A 20526-nucleotide genomic window follows, 5' to 3' on the forward strand; every position below is an offset into this window, starting at 1 on the left:
CTTGCCTGTTTGATAGAACTAATGACAGGCCTGTCATCTTAGGGAGCTTGGCAATTTGTTGCAGGAGTCAAAACATATTGTTAAGAATTTATTAGTTAGCTTCCCTCCCTGAGGGCTGCACACACATCTGACACATGCATGCATAGGGGCTGCTTCCCAAGCTTGTCAACTTTGCTCTCATCGCCTGCTCTGGTCCCTGACAAAATGTACCACAGAGCTCTCTAGTTAATAACTCACTGAGCGTCTACTATGCCAAACGTGCCTCATATGCACCATCTTATTGCAGCCTCCGAAGGAGGTACTGTCTTCACTATACGGATGAGCAAAAGCACACTCATGCAGTGGCTACAGTTTGTACAGCTAGGGTTTGGGCCCTGGCCGAATTTCCTAGATCTGACTTCCAGAGCCTGAGATTTGCTGTTCAAAACCCACCGCTCTCCATCTCCAGAGCTGCGGGACCAGCGCACCTCGTGGCCTTCATTCACCATTGTTCCCCCAGCGCCTGGCACAGGCGGGACAACAGCCCTGGGTAGGAGCCTGAAGCGTGGGGTGCCTTCCACGTTGCCAGCCCAGTTCTTAGCCCACGGTGCTCCATCCGAGCCTGAGCAGTGGAGGAACCCACGCGGACCCACGCGTGCCCTGGGTCCGCCTCTCTCACGTGAGGGCCCCACCCGTCCCGCCCACTCCTCTACGGACCCCGCCCCGCCCCGCCCAGCCCTCCGATGAGCCCCGCCCACTCCCTTCCCGCCCCGCCCCCACTCCGTTCTCGGCCGCGCTCGGGTCCACAGCTCTATGGGGAAAGCGGCCGCTCCGAGCCGAGGCGGCGGCTGCGCTGGCCGCTCCCGTGGGCTCTCGTCGCTGTTCACGGTTGTCCCCTGCCTGTCCTGCCACACGGCGGCGCCGGGCATGAACTCGTCTACATCCGGCTCAGGGCCGGAGCCCAAGCCTCAGCTCCCGCCTGTGCAGGCACCAGAGCGGGAGTTGCTAGCTGAACAGGTGTGCAAGCCAGTTTTTGAGCCAGTGCCGACATCCGAACCTGGGTCCCAGACGACATCTGTGCCAGGGCCCTCAGGGCCTGGGCAGGAATCGGAGCTACAGGGGTCAGAGGCGGGCCCAAGAGTAGGGGCTGGGCCCGTCACCAAAACCACATTGGAGCAGCCGTCTCAGGGGTCAACAGCAGGCATCGTGCCCCTGGCCAAACCTGAGTCCAGGTCGGGGTCAAAGCCTCAGGTCCTCCAGCGACAAGGACAAGCGAAGACATCTGTCGGGAGTCCAGTTCCAGGGACTGGTCTCCCAATGGTCTCGCCACCTCTGGACAGCTACAAGGGCTGGCTCCTCAAGTGGACTAACTACCTAAAGGGCTATCAGCGCCGCTGGTTCGTGCTGGGCAATGGCCTGCTGTCCTACTACAGGTACGGAAGCGCTGCCGGGCTGTGGGAAATCTGGGAAGTCGGAGGGTGGATGGCGGGCCTTGACTGTGGTGTGCCACCACAGCCCTTCTGAGATATTTGGAAGCATGTGCTCCTGTAGAAGTAATACCTGTGGAACTGGCCTCTGACAAGCTTGGCTTTAAAGAGTGAATGGGGAGATGGAGTGGAGGCGTGAACTAGGTAGGTCCTCAGTTTCCCCTCGGGCTGTGGTAGTTGTGGCGCCTAGGAGGACAGCCACTGCCGGTCCTGTGAAGTCCTTGCTGTTTCTGGTCCATTGCGTTAGGAACGGAGGGAGACAGTTACTGAACTCCATGCTTGGGATCCACTCTCGGAAGAGGGGCTGTTCCCTCCTCAGGCAGTTCTCAGTTTGTTTCCTACCTTTGCTGACACCTGCTGGGTTTCAGGCCTTGAACTGGGACCAGCAGACCCACAGATAGATCAGACACAGTGTGTTCCCCTGGGGAGCCCAAGCTGATGTCCTGTGCAGGTGGACAATTTTGCTGTTACCTTCCCGATTCCAGAAGCAGCCTGGGGTTGAGAGGTGCAGTCCAGCAGAGGCATAGCTAACACTCCTCCCACTAATGATGGTTTGGAGGGGGCCCTCCCCACGGCTTCCTTCCCTTTCACGGTAAATGTTTCCCGGGAGTTTAAGCTTTGAGGTCTCAAGCTTAGTGGGGTTGCTGCAACAATGCAAAGGCCTCTCACTGAATCCCCCCTGCAGTAGGCCTGAGGAAAGGGCTGGCATTTCCAAAAGTTCCTGAGTAAGGCTGTGATGCTGGCCCAGGGTCACACTCCAAGGAGCTCTTCTTCACTGCTGTCGGCAGACTTCCCACCATGCTGTTTGTTGGCACTTGAGATACCCTGAGTCACTTTGCTCGCCAATACTCCAGGTCCTTGTCACAAGGGTTTAGACTGTTCTTCCCAGCCCTTTGGAGACAAAGTAGCTAGTTTAGAGACCAGCAAAGTGTGCTATGGCTGAGAACTTTTTCCGCTCCACTGGTTAAATGTGGCCCTTGCACCTTCCGGTGAAGGAGAAAGCCAAGATGAGTCTGAATGTGTCCTTGTCACATAGTGTCTTGGTGTCCTTTGATCCCCTCAGCTGTGACCCAGAACACACTGTCCTTAGAGTTAGCATACCAACCAAGAGGATTTCCTTTCTAGGTGCTATTTTTAATCTATCTTAACATGCACTTCAGCTATGCAACTATTTTACCCACATGTGCAGTGGCTGGGACCTTCAGTGACTTGTGAGCTACGTTTCGTTTGGAGGCAGGGGCTTAATGGCAGCTTCAGCCCACACACTTCACTTTATGGAGCATTCATTTATTTCACCCCTCTAGCCATGGCGGGAGATAGATCTCACTAGTACCACACCGCAGAGGTGGGCATTCTGAGGCCCAAGAGGAGGACATAGCTTTGTCGTCTGGTCACCTGCCCGGAGATTCTTCCTCAGGCCACCAGTGAGAACCAACTCGCCTGGAAGCTTGCACACTAAGAAATGTTAGTTTTTAGAAAGCTGTCCTCCCCTGAAACATGAAGTTGAACACACAAGACTCCAGTGCCTGTTCCACGGCTGTACCCACGCACAGTCACCCTGGATTCCAGCTGCCACTGTTGTCTGTGTTTGGCAGGTGTGCTAAGGGCAAGGTAGGATGTAGGGCCTCGACTCACGGTGGTTTGCTTTGTTTGCATTCCAAGAACAAAGGTTTCTCATTCTTGTGTCTTCCCGTGACGTTGTGTAGACCGTTGGCATTTGAAGGTAATCTCAGGATGCGATTCTCTGGGCCATACAAAATGGTGATAATGAATGTTTGAAGTCAGGGGATGTACCCTGGGCATCACGTTAGCAGTGAGGGCTGTGATATTTAACGTTACCATTCTGGTTCAGACAGTTGCGCTTGCCCATCTACAGTGTCTTAATAAAGTTAGACGAATATTCTAAAGAATTAGTTATCTGCTGTTCATTTATTTGCTTGGTGAGGGGGAATGCAAGCCTGCTCTGACACCTGTGTGGAGGTCAGAGGGTGACTGTCGGTGATATTTCTTTCCATCCACCATGTGGATTCAGGGGATTGACCTCAGATCACCAGGCTTGGCAGCAGCTACCTTCACCTACTGAGCCTTCTCGCTGGTCCTGTTTTAGCTACTGTAAAAAAAATTACATACTTAGACTAATTTAATTTTATGTATGAGTGTTTTACTTGCATATATGCTTATTCATCACATGCTTGCCTGGAACCCTTGGACATCAGAAGAGGGCATTGGAGCCCCTGGAACTGGAGTGATGGGTGGTTATGAACCACCATGTGGGTGCTGGGAATTGAACCCTGGTCCACTGCTCTTTTTTTTCTTTTTTCTTTTTTTGGTTTTTTGAGACAGGGTTTCTCTGTGGCTTTGGAGGCTGTCCTGGAACTAGCTCTTGTAGATCAGGCTGGCCTCGAACTCACAGAGATCCGCCTGCCTCTGCCTCCCAAGTGCTGGAATTAAAGGCGTGCGCCACCAACGCCCGGCTGGTCCACTGCTCTTAACACTGCGATTAAATCCTCATATAAAAGGGGAGGGGAGGGGGAGCCTCCTCCAAAATTAAGATAAACCAATTTCCCTCTAAAAATGTAAAATAAAAATAACCCCTATTCCTGACAGCTACTTTTATTCTTAGTGCTTTATACCTAAATCATGATGCAAAAACAAACAAAAGCAGAGATCTCAAACATTTCATAGCAATCCAGATGATGAGCTAGCCTTTGCACATGCTTCTAGCCGTGAATCAGGACAAGACAGATTTGCTAATGTGCGTTTCATCACCAAAGAACTGAAGATGCGTCATCTTTTATTTTGAACTGTTTCTAAGACAGTATTTATTCAATGCAAACAAAGAAGAAGGCAGTCTTGTCAGGACAGAAGTGACACACGCTTGGCCAGATTGACTCACACACTACTCAGTGTGGATCCTGGTCCACGCTCCTGCCTCTACGGTTTGGGTTTTGTTGGTCATCCACAGCTCCGCTCCGTCACCTGCTGATTCACCATCACTTAACAAAAGGACCAATAGCAGAATTGTGTAGATCTTCAGGGCTGGGGATCGCTTACCTTTCAAAGCCTGTAAAGGTGTTCTTCCCAATTTAACTAAATTAGTATGCTAATTTATGGCCACAAAATATACTTTAGGTGCCTTCATTGGGTATTCTGGAAGGAAGAATTCAATTTCAAAAGTCTCAGCCCCAGAGAGGGGATCCTGGGCACCAGTAATGACCACATGAAAATAAGGGGTGCTGCTCTCACCGGGCTTGGCTTTAGTGCCGGGGGACTGGTTCTGCCAGCAAATGTTGGCTTTCCCATGGGCCTATGAGGCAGCCTGGCCACCCTGCAGACTGCTTTTTTTTTTTTTTTTTGCCTCACAGTGCCTAGGCCAACAGATGGGTGCAGTGACATTCATGCTACCAGGAGGCACGGGGTGTTGCTTGTAAATGCTGTCATGCGTCAGCGGTATTTCTGGGAGGTGTCGGTCACTGTACACAGTTCTTTCTAACAATATGGTAAGACACAGTGAGACGGAGGAGGAGATAGTTTCCATTGCCTGGCACTCTTAGCTGTGTCTGTTCAGATACCACCCGGGAATACAGTTTCACATTCCATTTGTGCTGTTAGTTCCCATTTTAAGCATCTTATTCCTAGTTCTTGTCTCACAGGGAACATTTAATTACATGAAATTAGGGAAGAATTCATAATGACACAGAATTTTCAAAGGTGTTTATCACAGTAAGTCATCACAGAGAAATGAAAGTCCCAGCGTGACCTTTCTCACATCCAGGGACTTGATGAGATGAGGCAGAATTCTGTGTTGCTTGTTTGGTTCCACTAATGACATTTGTTTCTCAGGGGGTGATTTCAGACAGAAGCATTTAAAAATGTTTTTATTGCCCATTCTGATCTATGCTCAGGAATGGGTAAGTCGGTTATCAAGGAAGACTTTAGTCCAGATGGGTTATCACCCCCCCCCCCCCCCCGTGAACTCAGCTTTCCAGAGCCAACTCTGGATGTCAGTTGATTAATACTTAATTGATGAAAGGCGGGGAAACAAAAGCCCATCCGAAGCAAAATGCCTCCAAAGCGTGAGGTGGGCCTGCGTGTCTGTGTAATTCGGCATTGGGGCCCTTCCGGGAGGTATGCTGATCATGTTAGATTTGGCTTGAACTTGAAATATTCAGTGTTTTATGTGTTAAGAGGCTGAAAGGGGAAACACAGACATGTGCGTGTGATAATGATAATGAGGGCTGTTGCAAAGAGTGATAAGGGAACCAGGAGGGGTTTGGAGGTATGCTGTGCATGTCAACATTTTTAAGGAGTTCTAGTGATGTGAACGGTAGTTTAACCCATGAAACCTCTTCTGAACTTTCCTCTTTCCATGGATAGCTGAAAACCTGAGTCATGCTGCCTCCTCCCTCCTCATTCTGCACAGGATGGAATTTCCAAGCCTATGTCTCTCCTGTGGTCCCTATCTCTGCCCTAGATGCCACATTGTGGCTTTAGTCTGCTTTCTGCCTAACTAGTGACCTGGCTTCCAGCCTCTGTCATGGTTAGTCCCTCCCTGCTGTGGCTGGCATAGGTTCCCCGACCCAGTGGCCCTGGGATTGTAGAAGGAAGCACATCCCTGTATCGAACCTTCTGGTAACACCAAGGAATGAGTCTTCCTTCTCTAAGAACTTACAGGGTGTGTCTGTGGGCCTCTCAAGACAGCGGTTGGCAAGCTCAGCATCTTTTTTTTTTTTATTTTTCAAGATAGGGTTTCTCTGTGTGGCTTTGGAGGCTGTCCTGGAACCAGCTCTTGTAGACCAGGCTGGTCTTGAACTCACAGAGATCTGCCTGCCTCTGCCTCCCGAGTGCTGGGATTAAAGGCGTGCACCACCAATGCCCAGTCAGCATCTTTTTTCTTGTATGGTGCTTTGCCACTATGACTGTACTGTAACTTGGTTAGTCTATGAGTGGCTGAGGGAATAAATGAATGAATGAGAGTTGCCTGTGAATTGATGGATATTTTTTTAAAAGCAAGTGTGTTTCTTAATTTTTTTCTATGTAAAACTTGGTTTATTGAAATAAGATGAGTAGAAACAATGGAGAAATGCAGGCTTAAGCCAGGAGTGTTGGTAAAGTGACAGGAAACATGGATACAATATGCCAACAGGCTCAAATGTATTATAATGGGTGGCTCAATGAACTTACAACTTATTTTTGTGTGGTCCATTGTTTCAGAGACTAGTGTGTGTGTGTGTGTGTGTGTGTGTGTGTGTGTGTGTGTGTGTGTGTGTGTGTGTGCAGGTGCTTGTGGGAGCCAGAAGAGGTATCAGGTCACCTGGAGCTGAAGTTACAGACAATTGTGAGCCTGATGTGAATGCTGGGAACTGAACTCTGGTCCTCTTCAAGAGTAGCAAGTACTCTTAACCACTGAGGCCCCTCTGCAGTCCTTGGCCCACTGGTATTTCTATAGAGTTGTGTTTATATGTGTATGTAGTCTGTAGGCATGAGGGTGATGTGTCACTTTGTGAATTTGGTCATGGATAAAGGAATAAAAGCAAAAATAAAGTTTTACAAAGGATGTTTCTGACAAGCTTATAGCTCTTCAAACTAGCCATGTGGGCTTGTTTGCCTTCTGTGTGTCACGTATGAGGAATCCCCTGGGAAGCAGACCACAGACAGGAAGAGGCTTCTACTCTCCTTTTCTCTTGGATAATCAGACCTTCCTTTCACCTGTGTTTTCAGTAAAGGTGCCGAGTGGCTCTGCCTTCCTCAGGAGCAGCACCAGGACCCAACCCTGCAGATGTCTCCCCGACTCCCATCCTCATTGGGCTCTTGGGTCCAAATCTAACCCCAGGTGTGATGAAACATTAGGAGGATTCAGTAAGATGCAGCCCACAGTTAGCCTTACAGTAAAACTATGCACCGGAAGGAAAAGGATGGGGAAGGACATGTGGGCTGAAGTTCAGGGAATGCACACCTGTGGTGCAGGCATCTAGGGACTCAGCGGAGTCACACAAGACACATCCAGTTCTCCAGTAATACTTGACAACATGTGTGAAATACTGCCACCCCAGGAGGCTCATTTCTCATCCCAAGGTTTTGCTGTGGGCTGGTCATATGGAAGCTGTCCAGCATGTGCCTAAATTCCAGATTCCTGTAAGAACAAAGATCTCCAACATACACCACATTGTACAGCCAGTGTGAGCATCGTCAACACACACCACATTGTGTAGACAGTGTGAGCATCATTGTCAGCAAATACCACATTGTACAGTATGAGCATCATTGTCAACTAAGGAATGGCAGGAAGCACCCCAAATCCAAAGCTCCCAGACTCCAACCCAGGGCTTGTCTTAGAATGAGGTCCTTGGAAGGATGAGGAGTCTTGAGCTGTGTGTGCTTCTCTGTTCTCCTCCTTGCAGACCTCAGTGATGCTGGTCATGGTGAGGGTTAACCTTCACTCTGCTTTAAGGACAGGAAATGCTTGGCTTGAGCGATGGGATGTGCTTGGGTTTGCCCAGATCAAGCCATTTGCCAGCTGTACTGGCGACTCTTCTATTTATATGACCAAAAGCAACTTATAGAAGGAAGAGTTTATAGAAGGAAGAGTTTATTTTGGCTTATGGTTCACGGAGACTCCATACTGTGCGTGCGTGCGTGCGTGCGTGCGTGCGTGCGTGCGTGTGTGTGTGTGTGTGTGTGTGTGTGTGTGTGTACATAGGGACAGCATGGCAGCAGGAGTGGGATATTGGCTCATCACATCTTTATTTACACACAGGAAATGGAAAGGACAAACTGAAGGCTATAAACATTCAAGGGACGTGCTCCTTCAGCAAGACTCCCTGTCCTAAAAATTCTGTAACTTCCCCAAGCAGCATCACCAACTCGGGGCCCAGTGTTCAAATACATGGGTCTACAGGGGCATTTCTCCCCTACACCAGCCTTCCAGGGTCCATGCATGGTCTAGTCTATAGCTCTCTGTCTGCCCCTCCCCCTACCCCAAAACAAAAGCAAAAAACAAGGAAGGATAAGGAGGAGGGAGGGACAGATGGAGGGAAGGGGAGAGGAAGAGGGAGTGAAGACCATGAGGTCCCGAGAACAAGGTCAGTGCCTGTTGATCTCAAGGGAAAATGGCTGTGCTGGAAACTGACATGCGAGGAGACATTCCTGAACAGGACTGGCACCTTGGTGTGTCCTAACTCAGATGCCAGATGTCACCACACAGAGCTGTGGCTTCAGGAGTCTCAAGAGTCACACTGGTTCTTTTTCTTTTATCCGTGATGCTTCCCCATGCCTCCATTAAAAAACAAAAACAAAACAGCTTTGTGAATTCTGATCCCTTAGCAATGCTTTGCCCCTGGCTCCTCCTGGGCCACAACCTTACACGTTTCACACCGATTTGACCCCTTCCCTTCGACTGCATCGCTACCTGAAACCAAGAAAGGGGCGATGGCCCTGCGGAGTGGCATGGGATACTGTCACATCCTGTTGCCCTTTGATGGAGCTGTGGCGCTATTCTGGTGCTGGGTATGGCTTCCCTGAGCTCATCAAGTGCATATAGCACTCACTGCCCTTGTCAGCTGCACCCTGCCACTCCTCCTGAGCCTGCCTTGCCTCACTACTAACCCCCCCCAAAACACCCACATGCCTTTTATTATTCTCCTAGGAACTTCACAGAATCCATTGCCTAAGATGGAGGGTGCTCGGTCATTGACAACAACGTCTTGACCTGACAGTAATACCAGGGTCATCTGGGTGTTACTCGGTTGGACCTACCTGGCTCCTCAGCGATGGTCTGGAGGAACCATGCTCTGGATGCCCTTCCCTGTAGTGGTATTTGGCCTTGCACACTGTTAGGCAGGTGTGGGCTTCCTCCTCCCCACCAGAGCCGAGGCTGTGCCTTCACCATGTAGGGTCCTCTGGGACTGTACTTAGTAGGCTCTGGAATGTCAGAAGTGTTTTTATAGAGAACACACTTCATGGGCTAGCAGACCACTTAACAACTGAGTGTGTGCTTAGCATGTGTAATACCCTGGGTTCTGTCTCTAGCATAAGGAAGCAATCAAGCATGATTGCTTCATTGTATCTTGTAACATTGATCTTTTATGCTGTAAAGACCCAACATACAGGGGCTGAGGAGATGGGGAGGTGGCCCAGTCAGCAAAGTACCTTTTGTAAGCGTGTGGATCTGAGTTTGGCTTCATGGAATCCCTACTTAAAACCTCTGGGCATGGAGACACAGGCTCATAATCCAGCATCAGGCTGTTTGGTGAACTCCAGGTCAACCAATGAGAGATCTTGTACCCCAAGATTAGATGACAGCACCTGAGGAATGACACCTAAAGTTGACCTCTTGCCTCTACATTCTTGTGCACATACACTCATCTGCATATATGTGCAACCATACTAACACAGTGGGAGAGGGAAGCAGGGGAGAGAAGGAAAGAGAGAAAGGGACTCAACACTCAAAGAGACTACATTGCTGTAGTCCAGGGGACCATTGCTGTAGTCCAGGGGACCATTGCAGTAGTCCAGGGGACCATTGCTGTAGTCCAGGGGACCATTGCTGTAGTCCAGGGGACCATTGCAGTAGTCCAGGGGACCATTGCTGTAGTCCAGGGGACCATTGCTGTAGCCCAGGGGACCATTGCAGTAGTCCAGGGGACCATTGCTGTAGCCCAGGGGACCATTGCTGTAGCCCAGGGGACCATTGCTGTAGCCCAGGGGACCATTGCTGTAGCCCAGGGGACCATTGCTGTAGCCCAGGGGACCATTGCTGTAGCCCAGGGGACCATTGCTGTAGCCCAGGGGACCATTGCTGTAGCCCAGGGGACCATTGCTGTAGCCCAGGGGACCATTGCAGTAGTCCAGGGGACCATTGCTGTAGCCCAGGGGACCATTGCTGTAGCCCAGGGGACCATTGCAGTAGTCCAGGGGACCATTGCTGTAGCCCAGGGGACCATTGCAGTAGTCCAGGGGACCATTGCTGTAGTCCAGGGGACCATTGCTGTAGCCCAGGGGACCATTGCTGTAGCCCAGGGGACCATTGCTGTAGTCCAAGGGACCATTGCTGTAGTCCACGGGAGTTATGGAGTTTCTAGGGGAATAAGGTGCATCATCTGGGAGAGGAGAGGTTCAGGGTGAAAAGGGGTCCTGTATGTAAGAGAGGGGCAGAGGTCCTGGATGAAGGGGACGGGGTCCAGGGTGGAGGGGGAGGGGTGCAGGATGGAGTGGAGGGGTCCAGCAGGAATGGAGGAGAAGGGTCCAGAAAGTGTTTATTGTATGGAAGGGCACCTGAGTCCTGTTTCCTCATCACTAAGGCCAAAACCCTTGACAGAGAAGAGGAATGTTCTTTTGCTCAAGGTTTGGTTGTCAGTGAATCGTAGGGCGTGGAGAGGAACAGTTCACATCATGGTGGACAGGAGGCAGAGAAGAGGGGCTCCCCAGGTGACCTTCCTCCCCCACAGCGTTCAGTTCTCCCTTTTGCCACAGCCCAGTGAAGCCACCGTGTTATGGTGCATCGTGGGACTCAACTGCCAGGCTGCATGGTTCATATTGGTATCCAGGCGAAGCCTGTGGCAGCGGGATTTTGCTTTGATTTTTGTATTTCATGGCTTGTAAGAACCTTTGAAGTGGAGGAGCAGGGGTTCCAAATCTTCCCTCTTTCTTTAGGGCTTGAGCAAAAACTGCCCTGCTTGAATTTAAGGCCTTTGGCTTTTCGAAGAAAACTTTAATACGTTACACAACAATTTGGTCTGAACCGGCAACCCCCCCATGGACTTTCCTCCTTGTACTGCATTAGATTTTAATAAGGACCACGGATGAGCAGCCATCATAAAGGTGTCCACAGTGCTTACACGTGTGTCACTCCCATTTGGTGACAACCCAGAGAGAAAGGACGTGTGATCTACTGTTATAGATGAGAAAGCTGGCACAGGTCCCAGTGCAGCCGCCCCGTAAGTGGGTGTCTGAGCTGAGATCTGATCCCCTTGGTGTGGTGCCCACGCCCTGCTCAGAGCCTCCCCTAGCACTGGAGGCAGCGTGTTTCTACCCACTGCCAAGCCTGCGCCCCCAGACCTCCCTTGGTTTAGGTACTGCCCTGTTTGCCTCGGAGATCTGTGTGCACAGCCTCGAGGTAGCCCCGGAGCCTAGGGAGCCGTCCTTTCTCTCTTTGCTTCTGAGTGTCCCTTCACTCAGGAGACTTCAAACCCAGCGTCACGGGTTGGGATCTGGTAACTGAAAGTGGGAAGCTGGTCCTGAAGGCCTCATGGGAGAATTGACAAAATTCTCTCCTGAACTATACATGTATATCTATAAATATTTTAACATGCTTAGGAGCACATTGTATCTACCAATATCTGTCCTGCTTTGGTGTTATAGAAGCAACACATAAAGATTTTGACAAGGACAACATCCTTCATGGACTTGCAGACCCTCACCAAACACTGCAGTGGGCAAGGGCAGACTTATCTGTCGTCCATTGTCTAGAACAGCAGCCGGTGTAGCTGAGCATACCTGTAATCTTAGCACATGGAGGTAGAGGGAGTGGGGCCATGAGTTTGCCTAAAAAAAAAAAACAACGGTCCCGATTGTGGCTCAGCAGTAAGGTGCTTGCTTCCCTGGACCTGATCTCCAGCACCACAGCATAAAGCTAACTATTTCAATTCATTCTATTTAATATTATTTTTTTAAAGAGAAGTGGTCTTGCTATGTTCTCAAAGCTGGCTATGTATGCCAGGGTGTAAGCAATCCTCCTGTCTCAGCCTCCTGAGAGGCTATGACTTCAGGTATATGCCTGTGTTCCCAGCCTTATCTCAGTTATTATTATTTCAGATTATTTTATGTGTATGCGTGTTCTGCCTGCATGTTTGCCTGTGCAATGTGCATGCAATGCCTGTAGAGGGCATTAGTTCCCCCTGGAACTGGAGTTAGTGATCGTTGTGAGTTACCAAGATAGTGCTGAGAGCCAAACCCAGGACTTAGGGAGAGCAGCCAGTGCTCTTAAGCTCTGAGCCATCTCTCCAGCCCCCTTTGTCTTTGCTATTTTGAAGTGTGCAGATCAGGGGTGTTGACTCCGTCACACTGCGGTGACATGATCTCTAGAGTTTTCTTGTCTTGCAAGTCTGAAGTGTGTGCTCACTCAACAGCTCCCCCTGGCCCCAGGCCCTGTGGGTTTCACAGATCTGACTGCTTCGGCTATTTTGTAAGAATGGAATCCTAAAGCTCTAGTCTCTTCTTGGCTTATTTTACTCAGCATGGTTTTGAGGTTCAGTCTCATAGCATATGACAAGCTTCCTCTCTTTTTATGAGGCTGAGTAATAAATGCGCCACTGTAAGAATGCACCACATTTGCTCTCACTTCGGTCATGGACACTTGGCGTGATGGTTAGTGTTGGTCTGTTTGTCTGGTCAGCTTGACACAAGCTAGGGTCATCTGGGAAGAGGGAGCTTCATTGAGAAAATGCTTCCATCAGATGAGCCTGGAGAAGTCAGTGTGACTGTTTTTTTTTTTTTGGTTTTTTTTTTTTGTTTGGATTAATGATTGATATGGAAGGGGCCAGCCCACTGTGGATGCTGCCATCTCTGGGCAGGTGGTTGTGGGTTATATAAGAAATCTGACGAGGACTGACGCAGACCCCCTAAATGTGGGTGTCAGTGAGGAGGCCTAGGTAATCTATGGGGCCTTGGGTAGTATTTATCCCTGGCGTACAGACTTTGAGTGCCCATGCCACAATATGGGAGGCTCTCTCAGCTGGGACTCTTGGGGGAATTACTGGAGATCCATCATGGAGGGCCTCACCCTCCTTGGTGATCAGAGTGGAGATTGGGTGGGGGGCTGGGGGACCTGATGGGGAGGGCAGGGGAGGAGTGGAGGGAGAGGGATCTGGGATTGACATGTGAAACAAGATTGTTTCTAACCTAAATAAAAGAAAAAAGAAAAAAAAGAAATCTGCTGAGCAAGCCATGGGGAACAGGCTGGTAAGCAGCGTTGCTTTCCTCCATGGTTCTGCCTCAGCTCTTCTCCCTGCCCTGCCCTGCCTTCCTGCTGCCCTGGGAGCTGAAACAAGCCCATTCTGGCCAGTTGCTTTAGTCCTGGTGCGAATCACAGCACTAGGAACCTAATGAGGACACATGGGCTGCTTTCCTCTCTTGGAACCTGTGGAAGCAGCTGTAATGATATCCCAAGACCAGTGTACAAGCCCTTTGGTTCTTGTACATGTCCCAGGAGCAGGATTGCTGGATTACATGGTGGTTCCATTTTTCTCTCTCTTTTTTGTTTTTTTCTAGAAAGAGTTCCTCTGTGTAACAGTCCAGGCTGTACCAAAATTTGCTTTGTTGGTCAGGCTGGCTTTGAACTCACAGAGATCTGCCTGCCTTTGCTTCCTGATTCTGGGATTAAAGATGAGCACAATCGCTGTCCAGCACATTTTTTATTGTGCTATTTCATATTCCTACCCAAAGCCTCTGACTTTTCCACATTCTTGCCAAAACTTGTTATTTGGTAGGTCTCCATTGCTTCTCTCTCTCTCTCTCTCTCTCTCTCTCTCTCTCTCTCTCTCTCTCTCTCTCTCTCTCTCTCTCTCTCTGTGTTTTGATTTAATTTTTAATTGTTTGTCTTTGTATATCTCTCTGTGTGAGTATGTGCATATGTGTGCTGGTTGTAAGCTGCTTGATGTTGGTGCTGGGAACTGAACTGGGCAAATGCTTATAACTGCTGAGCCACCTCTCCAGTCTCAGCTTATAACTGCTGAGCCACCTCTCCAGTCTCAGCTTGCCTGTTTCTTATGCCAGTGTAGGGTGATATGTCACTGTGGGTTTAATTTGCATTCTATGATGATCAGTGACTCTGGGGACCTTTTCATGAACTTATTGATATTGGTATTATTGTATGTGGCACTTGAACTCAGGGCAATGCTGTACCATGAATCTTTAGCCTCTTAAACACACACATACACACACACACACACACACACACACACACACACACACACACACACGTTTTAAATTAAGGTACAGAGTCTCACTAAGTCACCCAGCCTGACCTTGTATTTGCTGTGCAGTCAGGCAGACCTTTGTGGGGCCTGCACCACGAGCAAGTCCGAGGTATCAGGAAATGAAAGACAGGGCATTTAGCCACTTGTGCTAAGAGAATGCGTCTGCCACCTTTATTGCCAGAGAATGCGTGTGTATATGTCTTTATTGCAAGTGCTAAGAGATCTCTCCTCTCTCTGTAAAGAGAGAGCAGGCTTATATACAGGCTTACAGCACAGTGGAGAAACCCCAGGTGTAAGAGCTCGCGTCATCCTCATGCTGGAAAGTGATGTCAGGTGGGCAAGGCCGGGGCTGTAAGCCAGGACTAGCGAGCAGAGTGCACCTGTGGCTGTCAGCTGACAATGCATGGAAATCCAAGGGGGCTGGGACCCAACAGACCTTGACTTATCACCCTCTCATCTCGGCCCCCCCGAGTAGCTGGGATTACGAGCCTGTGCCACCAGGCCAGCCTGTTTGCTCACTCTTAAAATCAGTTTTTGTGATTGTTGATGTGTAGGACGGCAGCCTCTATTGGGTGTGTGGTCTGAGGATGTTTCCCTCCCTCTCTGGTGGCGTCTGCACGGTTTTCGTGTACTGTAGTCCATCTGTCTGCTTCCCTTTGCTGCTTCTGTGTTACGTCCTGGAAAAGCCTCAAGCCAGCCCTTTCCCCCTGCATTTCCTTCTAAGAATTTTAGTTTTAGATCTTAAATTTAGGCTTTTACTCCATTTCGAGTGGACAACAAGTTTTTTGAAACCTTGGGACTAGAATGCAGGGCTTTAAGCTTATGCTGTCTCCCTGAGTCACACTCTGCAGGTAAGGCCAAGACCCACCCCCACCATGGGGGGTTTCCAGGGTCCTTTGACATACGTGGGGTAGAGAAGGAAGCTTCCTGAAAAGCACCACGCTGGTTAGAACTGGGCACTGCTGATGTCAGGCCCTGCTGAACCTTTGTCATCTGCAGAGGTGTTGGTGCTGGGGGGGTGGGTGTAAATCCGAGGAGACAGATCTCTAAGGTCCCTTCTCAAATCTTAACCTCTCTTATGCATGTGTGGCTGTGCGCTTGTACATGTGGAGGCCCGAGGTTGACCTCAAGTGTCACTGAACCCACCTTGCTGATGGGTGCTGATGGGATCTGAACTCTGGCCCAAACACTGTGAAGCAGAAACTTTACCCCCTTCCCCAATCTCTCTTCATGAGATTTAGCCCCCCCTCTTCTTTTTTTTCTTTTCTTTTCTTTTTTTTTTTTTTTTTGGTTTTTTCGAGACAGGGTTTCTCTGTGGCTTTGGAGGCTGTCCTGGAACTCGCTTGGTAGTCCAGGCTGGTCTCGAACTCACAGAGATCCGCCTGCCTCTGCCTCCCGAGTGCTGGGATTAAAGGCGTGCACCACCAACGCCCGGCCGCCCTCCCTCTTCTTTGAAATGCTAGGAACCAAATCGTGGGCCATGTATTTGATGGGCAAGTCTTCTCCAGTCAGCCACATCTGTGCCCCTCGTGAGAACTACGTGTGGGCGGTAGCCTGTGAGACGGTGGGTGGCATGAGGTAGACTCCCCAGCCCATGGAGGTCTCCGAGAGCCTCTCATTTTGCACTTAGCGTGGCTCAGCATCTCCCATCTGTCTCCTGTTCATCCGCGTGTATATAACCATGACTGCCATAGCCTCACGCCTATCTCTCCAGCATCATGTGCTGTGGGCCTCTCTCTCCATCACCACACTCCAGTGACAACGAACTCTGTGTGCACCCCAGTGACAGACACAGTAGACGGAAGAGAACTGAACCCTCAGCTTGCCGGGTTCCTAGATCAGACAGCTTTACCCCACAGACTACTGGGGATGGTTTAAACTCACACGTATAGCAGGGATGGCTTAGTCTTGTTTGAGTGCCTGCAGGTGGCTGGGGCAAGAGTGGGCTAGTGGGGTGCACCATCCTACCATGACGGCAGAGTGCAGGAGGGACAGTGGAGGCCGCAGCATGCATGCAAGCAGAGTGAAGCCCTCATTCTGGTCCACACTCCTCTTGGATGAGTCACGGCTGATGGCCCATTCTTTGTCAATGGGGAGGGAAGATACCTGCTCTCTGCTCTGGGGGTTGATCCTACAAAACCCAGTGGCAGATTTGTAGCCGTGGATCATACATGATATAGGGTTAAGAGCTGCAAGAATGCTTACAGGTTCTGTTCTCCCTTCCAGTGACCATATGCTTTAGTGTCTTAATAGTATTTATTCCTTGACAGCTCACACACATGTACAGTGCATCTTAGTGATATTCACCCCAACTCCAACAGACACAAGCACCCCCAATATATACCCTTCTTTCCTTCATGAGCCATTCTTCATTTTAAATAACAATAAGTCCAGTTAGTGCTGCCTGCATACCATGGGCAAATCCAACAGCAACTACACCCCTAGGGAGAATTGTCCTCCCCTAGTAGCCCTCAAGTGCCAATAGCTCCTCAGTTCAGGTGGAGCTTCATGAGCCCCTCCCCCACCCATACTGGAATTATTGACTGGCTTGGTCTTGTGCAGGTAACCATAGCTGCTGTGAGTTCATGATTGCTACAGCCGTGTCACGTCCAGAAGAGAGCATTTCAAGCCCCTCCCCATCCTCTGCTCTCACAATCTCCCCACCACCTCTTCTGTGGTGTTTCCTGAGTCTCGGGTGGGTATGACATAGGCGTCCCACTTAAGAGTAGGTCCTTAATAGTCACTCATTCTCAGATCTTTGACTAGTTATGAGTCTGCACTGACCGCCCATTGCATAAGAAACTTCCCTGACCAAGGCTGAAAGCAACACCATTGTATGACTATCAATGTAAACATTTAGAAGACAGTTTGACAATGTGTAAGTTTAGGTTAACAGTAGCAGTGCTTGCCCCTGGCACTATGACCTCCTCAGCTATGGGCTTTTGCCTGGGTTTACAGTACTAGGAATGAATTTCCTGCCGTGGAGCATGCCTCAAATCCAATCATAAAGCAACTGGTTACACCCGTGGCAGCCATGCCATTTTTGCACCTGTGGGCACCCCTTGCCTGGCCGGTCAATAATGTAACATTCAGTGTTCACTGCTGAGTAAGTCCGTGGATGACTTCCTGTGGCAGTCTGTGTAGCCAACAGGAAGGGAAGTTTCCAGATTTGCTCTGGGTTGCTTTCTCTATGCCCTGCAACCACCATGTATTGTGTCTTTAGCAATAGAGTGTTACCGTCTAGTTATGGGGGAACCAAGAGCAGTGGCAGCGCCCTGTGTGTTGTGGGGACCTCCCTGCCCATACCTCATAGGGAAATATGCTATATCTGGCACCGAGACTTCCATTTAAATTTCAAGATTCATCTACTTTAATTTTACATGTATCAGTGTTTTCCCTGCATTTGTGTCTATGCGCCATGTTTCCCACAGAGACCAGAAGAGGGTGTCTGGTTCCCTGGAACTGGAGTTATGGATGGTTGTACTCTACTCTGGGAATTGAACCTGGGCCCTCTGCAAGAGCAGCCAGTGCTCTTAACCCCTGGGCCATCTCTTCAGCCCCAGATTTTCATGCAGGATATCTTTGTTCAAAGTCCTGAATCAGAGGCAGGGAGAAGGGGAGAGGCCTAGAGCTGTCTTTTTTAGACCAGGCTAGCCTCAAATTCACAGAGAGCTTCCCACCTCTACCTCCCAGACGCTGAGATCAAAGGCACACACAGCCGCACCTATCTTAAATTATATTGTTAATTTTCTTCAAAGTATTGTGTTTCCATAACGCTTTTTCATATCTTTAGTTTTGGTTAACACACATCTCCTCCTCTTCCCATCCCTTCTTCCCCTCTTGCTTCCCATCTCCTCCTGTCCCCATCCCTTCGTCCCCTCCTCTTCCCATCCCTTCCTCTTCCCCATCCCTTTGTCCCCTCCTCTTCCCCATCCCCTCCTGCTTCCCCATCCCTCCATCCTTTGCCCCCCCCGTAGATCTTTCTACCCCAGTGTCCCCCTTCCTCCTTTCATTCTACTATAATCTACTCTCCTCCTCCCTTACTTCACCTGCCCCCAGGACCTCTTTCTAGCTTCCAGCCACATGGGCTCCAACCCACCTCAAATCACCAGCCGCACACTGCACAGATGTGTCCCCAGTCTTGGGAAGCTGATGAGATTTTCTAGGTCCTTGGTATGGGCCATGGCATGGTACAAAGGAATGTCTTGGTGGGAAAGTTTTGTTGTTTTTTCTTTTTGTCTGTGCTGGGGCAAACCCAGAGCTTCCTGTATACTAGGTACACACTGTGCCCTTGAGCTATGCCTTTTTCCTGGAAAAGACCCTGGGAGTCATCAATCCAGATGTTGCTCGTTGGCTTCTGAGCCCCGTGGACACCAGTCTCTGGGCTAACATGACAGGGAGGACTCTACTCTCCAGGACAAGCCAGTGTTCCTCCACAGTGCTGATGTTAGTGCAATCTGTGTGTTGAGCTGAGCCAGGGACCTGTCCTGGGGTGTGGCTGTCCTCTCACAAGCCTGGGCCTGTCTTCTGCTGAGAGATTGCCTCAGTGTCTCTGTGGATTATCCATTGCTGGCTGGCAGATAAGTCACTTCCAAATCTAGAAGCTGAAAGGCAAGAAGCATTGCCTCCTAGTCCCTGTGAGTCAGACTGTCATGAGTGGGTGGGCAGGGGAGTGCTTCTGGTGTGCATGGTCATAAGGCGGCTTCATCCAAAGGCTCGCCTGGGCTGCAGACTCCACTTTTTACAAACATAATTTCTTTATTGAATCTTTGGGACTTTCACATCATGCACCCTAATTCTGCTCACTTCCCAGTCTCTCCATATCCTCCCCTCACCCCTGTAGTGCTTCCCCAAAAGAAAATTAAGACAACCAAACCAAAACAAGCCAACAAACAACAACAAAACACCTCTTTGCTCCTCTATCTTTTCTGTCTTCCTGACACTTCTTCATTTGTCCTAGTGGCATTGGGAGCCTCTGTGTGTCATATAGTACAGAGCACACTTTTGTCCAATCAGCTTTTCTCGCACACGTTCATTGCAGTGATCACTGGTCTGGTTCAAGGTCTCTGGTTTCTTGTACACCATCATCACTGGACCTTCACTGAAATTCCTCTGGGCTATACTGTCCCCCCCCCCAAGTCATGGAGATCCTGCAGGTATCATTCTACAGACCAGTCCCTTCAGGCACTCCAGCAGGTCCTAGATGGGTAGAAGTTACAGTGGACCAACCCAAGGCCCGGCTGTGGGTCTGGGTACTAGTTGAGCTGGTCAGCCTAGACCGCTGGGGCTGCTCCCCTAGGTGAGGGCCAGCGCTCCCCTATGCCCATGCCATCGGGGTCAGCTCGCCTTCTCCTGCAGTGAGGCTTGGGGCCATCTCTCCCGAGTGCAGGAGGTGGGGCAGCTCTCCCATGAGGGCTGGGACAGCTCTCCTGCTGCAGTGTTCATCAAGGGGCAGGGCCAGCTATCCCAGGGCCAGTGAAGTGTGGGGCTGGCTCACCATGGCCTTCTGATTTGATAACTCATGGTGCCTGTGGCCCCTTGAGGTGACACAGACACAGCACAGACATCAACACAGACCTCAGCTACGGTAGGACCACGGACCCACACATGCTCAGGTCAGGATGGCTAAGGTGGCCGCACAGCTCCTTGACACCAACAAGGCTACGGGTTATGGCCCTGACCTCAAGCTTCTGTGTAACCTTTGGTAGCAGCACAGGCCTCAGACTTCAGCACAGATCCCGACTGCAGTAGGACCATGGACCCAGACGTGGTCATCAGCAGCAGCCTGGTTTGGATGTCACCATGGCCTCAGATGGCAGTGTAGACCACTTAGATCAGCACAGCCTCAGCACAGTGTGGCCCTTGACACCAACACGGCTTCCGGTCTCAGGCATTCACATGACCTTCAGTGGTAACATAAACCTTGGGCATCAATCAGACCTTGACTGCAGTAGGGCCGTGGACCTAGACACGGGCCTCCGCTGTTGCTCTGACCTGGGTATCACCATGGCATCGGGTAGCAGCACAGGCCACTCAGATCTTCGAGGCCAGGTTAAAGCCTGGCCCTTGGAGGAGGTTTCACTTCT

The 20526-nt window shown here is 50.1% G+C and overlaps 1 protein-coding gene across 1 annotated transcript in view; it reads left to right on the forward strand.

The window, feature by feature from the left end:
• Nucleotides 1–760: 760 nt before the first annotated feature.
• Nucleotides 761–20526, forward strand: part of Osbp2 (oxysterol binding protein 2) — a 151102-nt gene continuing 131336 nt past the window's right edge. The window contains 1 exon segment of the mRNA XM_040746827.1: nucleotides 761–1412. Within this exon segment, the coding sequence (XP_040602761.1) occupies nucleotides 793–1412 (620 nt within the window). The 5' untranslated portion in view covers nucleotides 761–792.

The sequence above is a fragment of the Mesocricetus auratus genome, unplaced genomic scaffold (assembly GCF_017639785.1).
Source record: "Mesocricetus auratus isolate SY011 unplaced genomic scaffold, BCM_Maur_2.0 Super-Scaffold_100006, whole genome shotgun sequence".
Taxonomy (NCBI): Eukaryota; Metazoa; Chordata; class Mammalia; order Rodentia; family Cricetidae; genus Mesocricetus; species Mesocricetus auratus.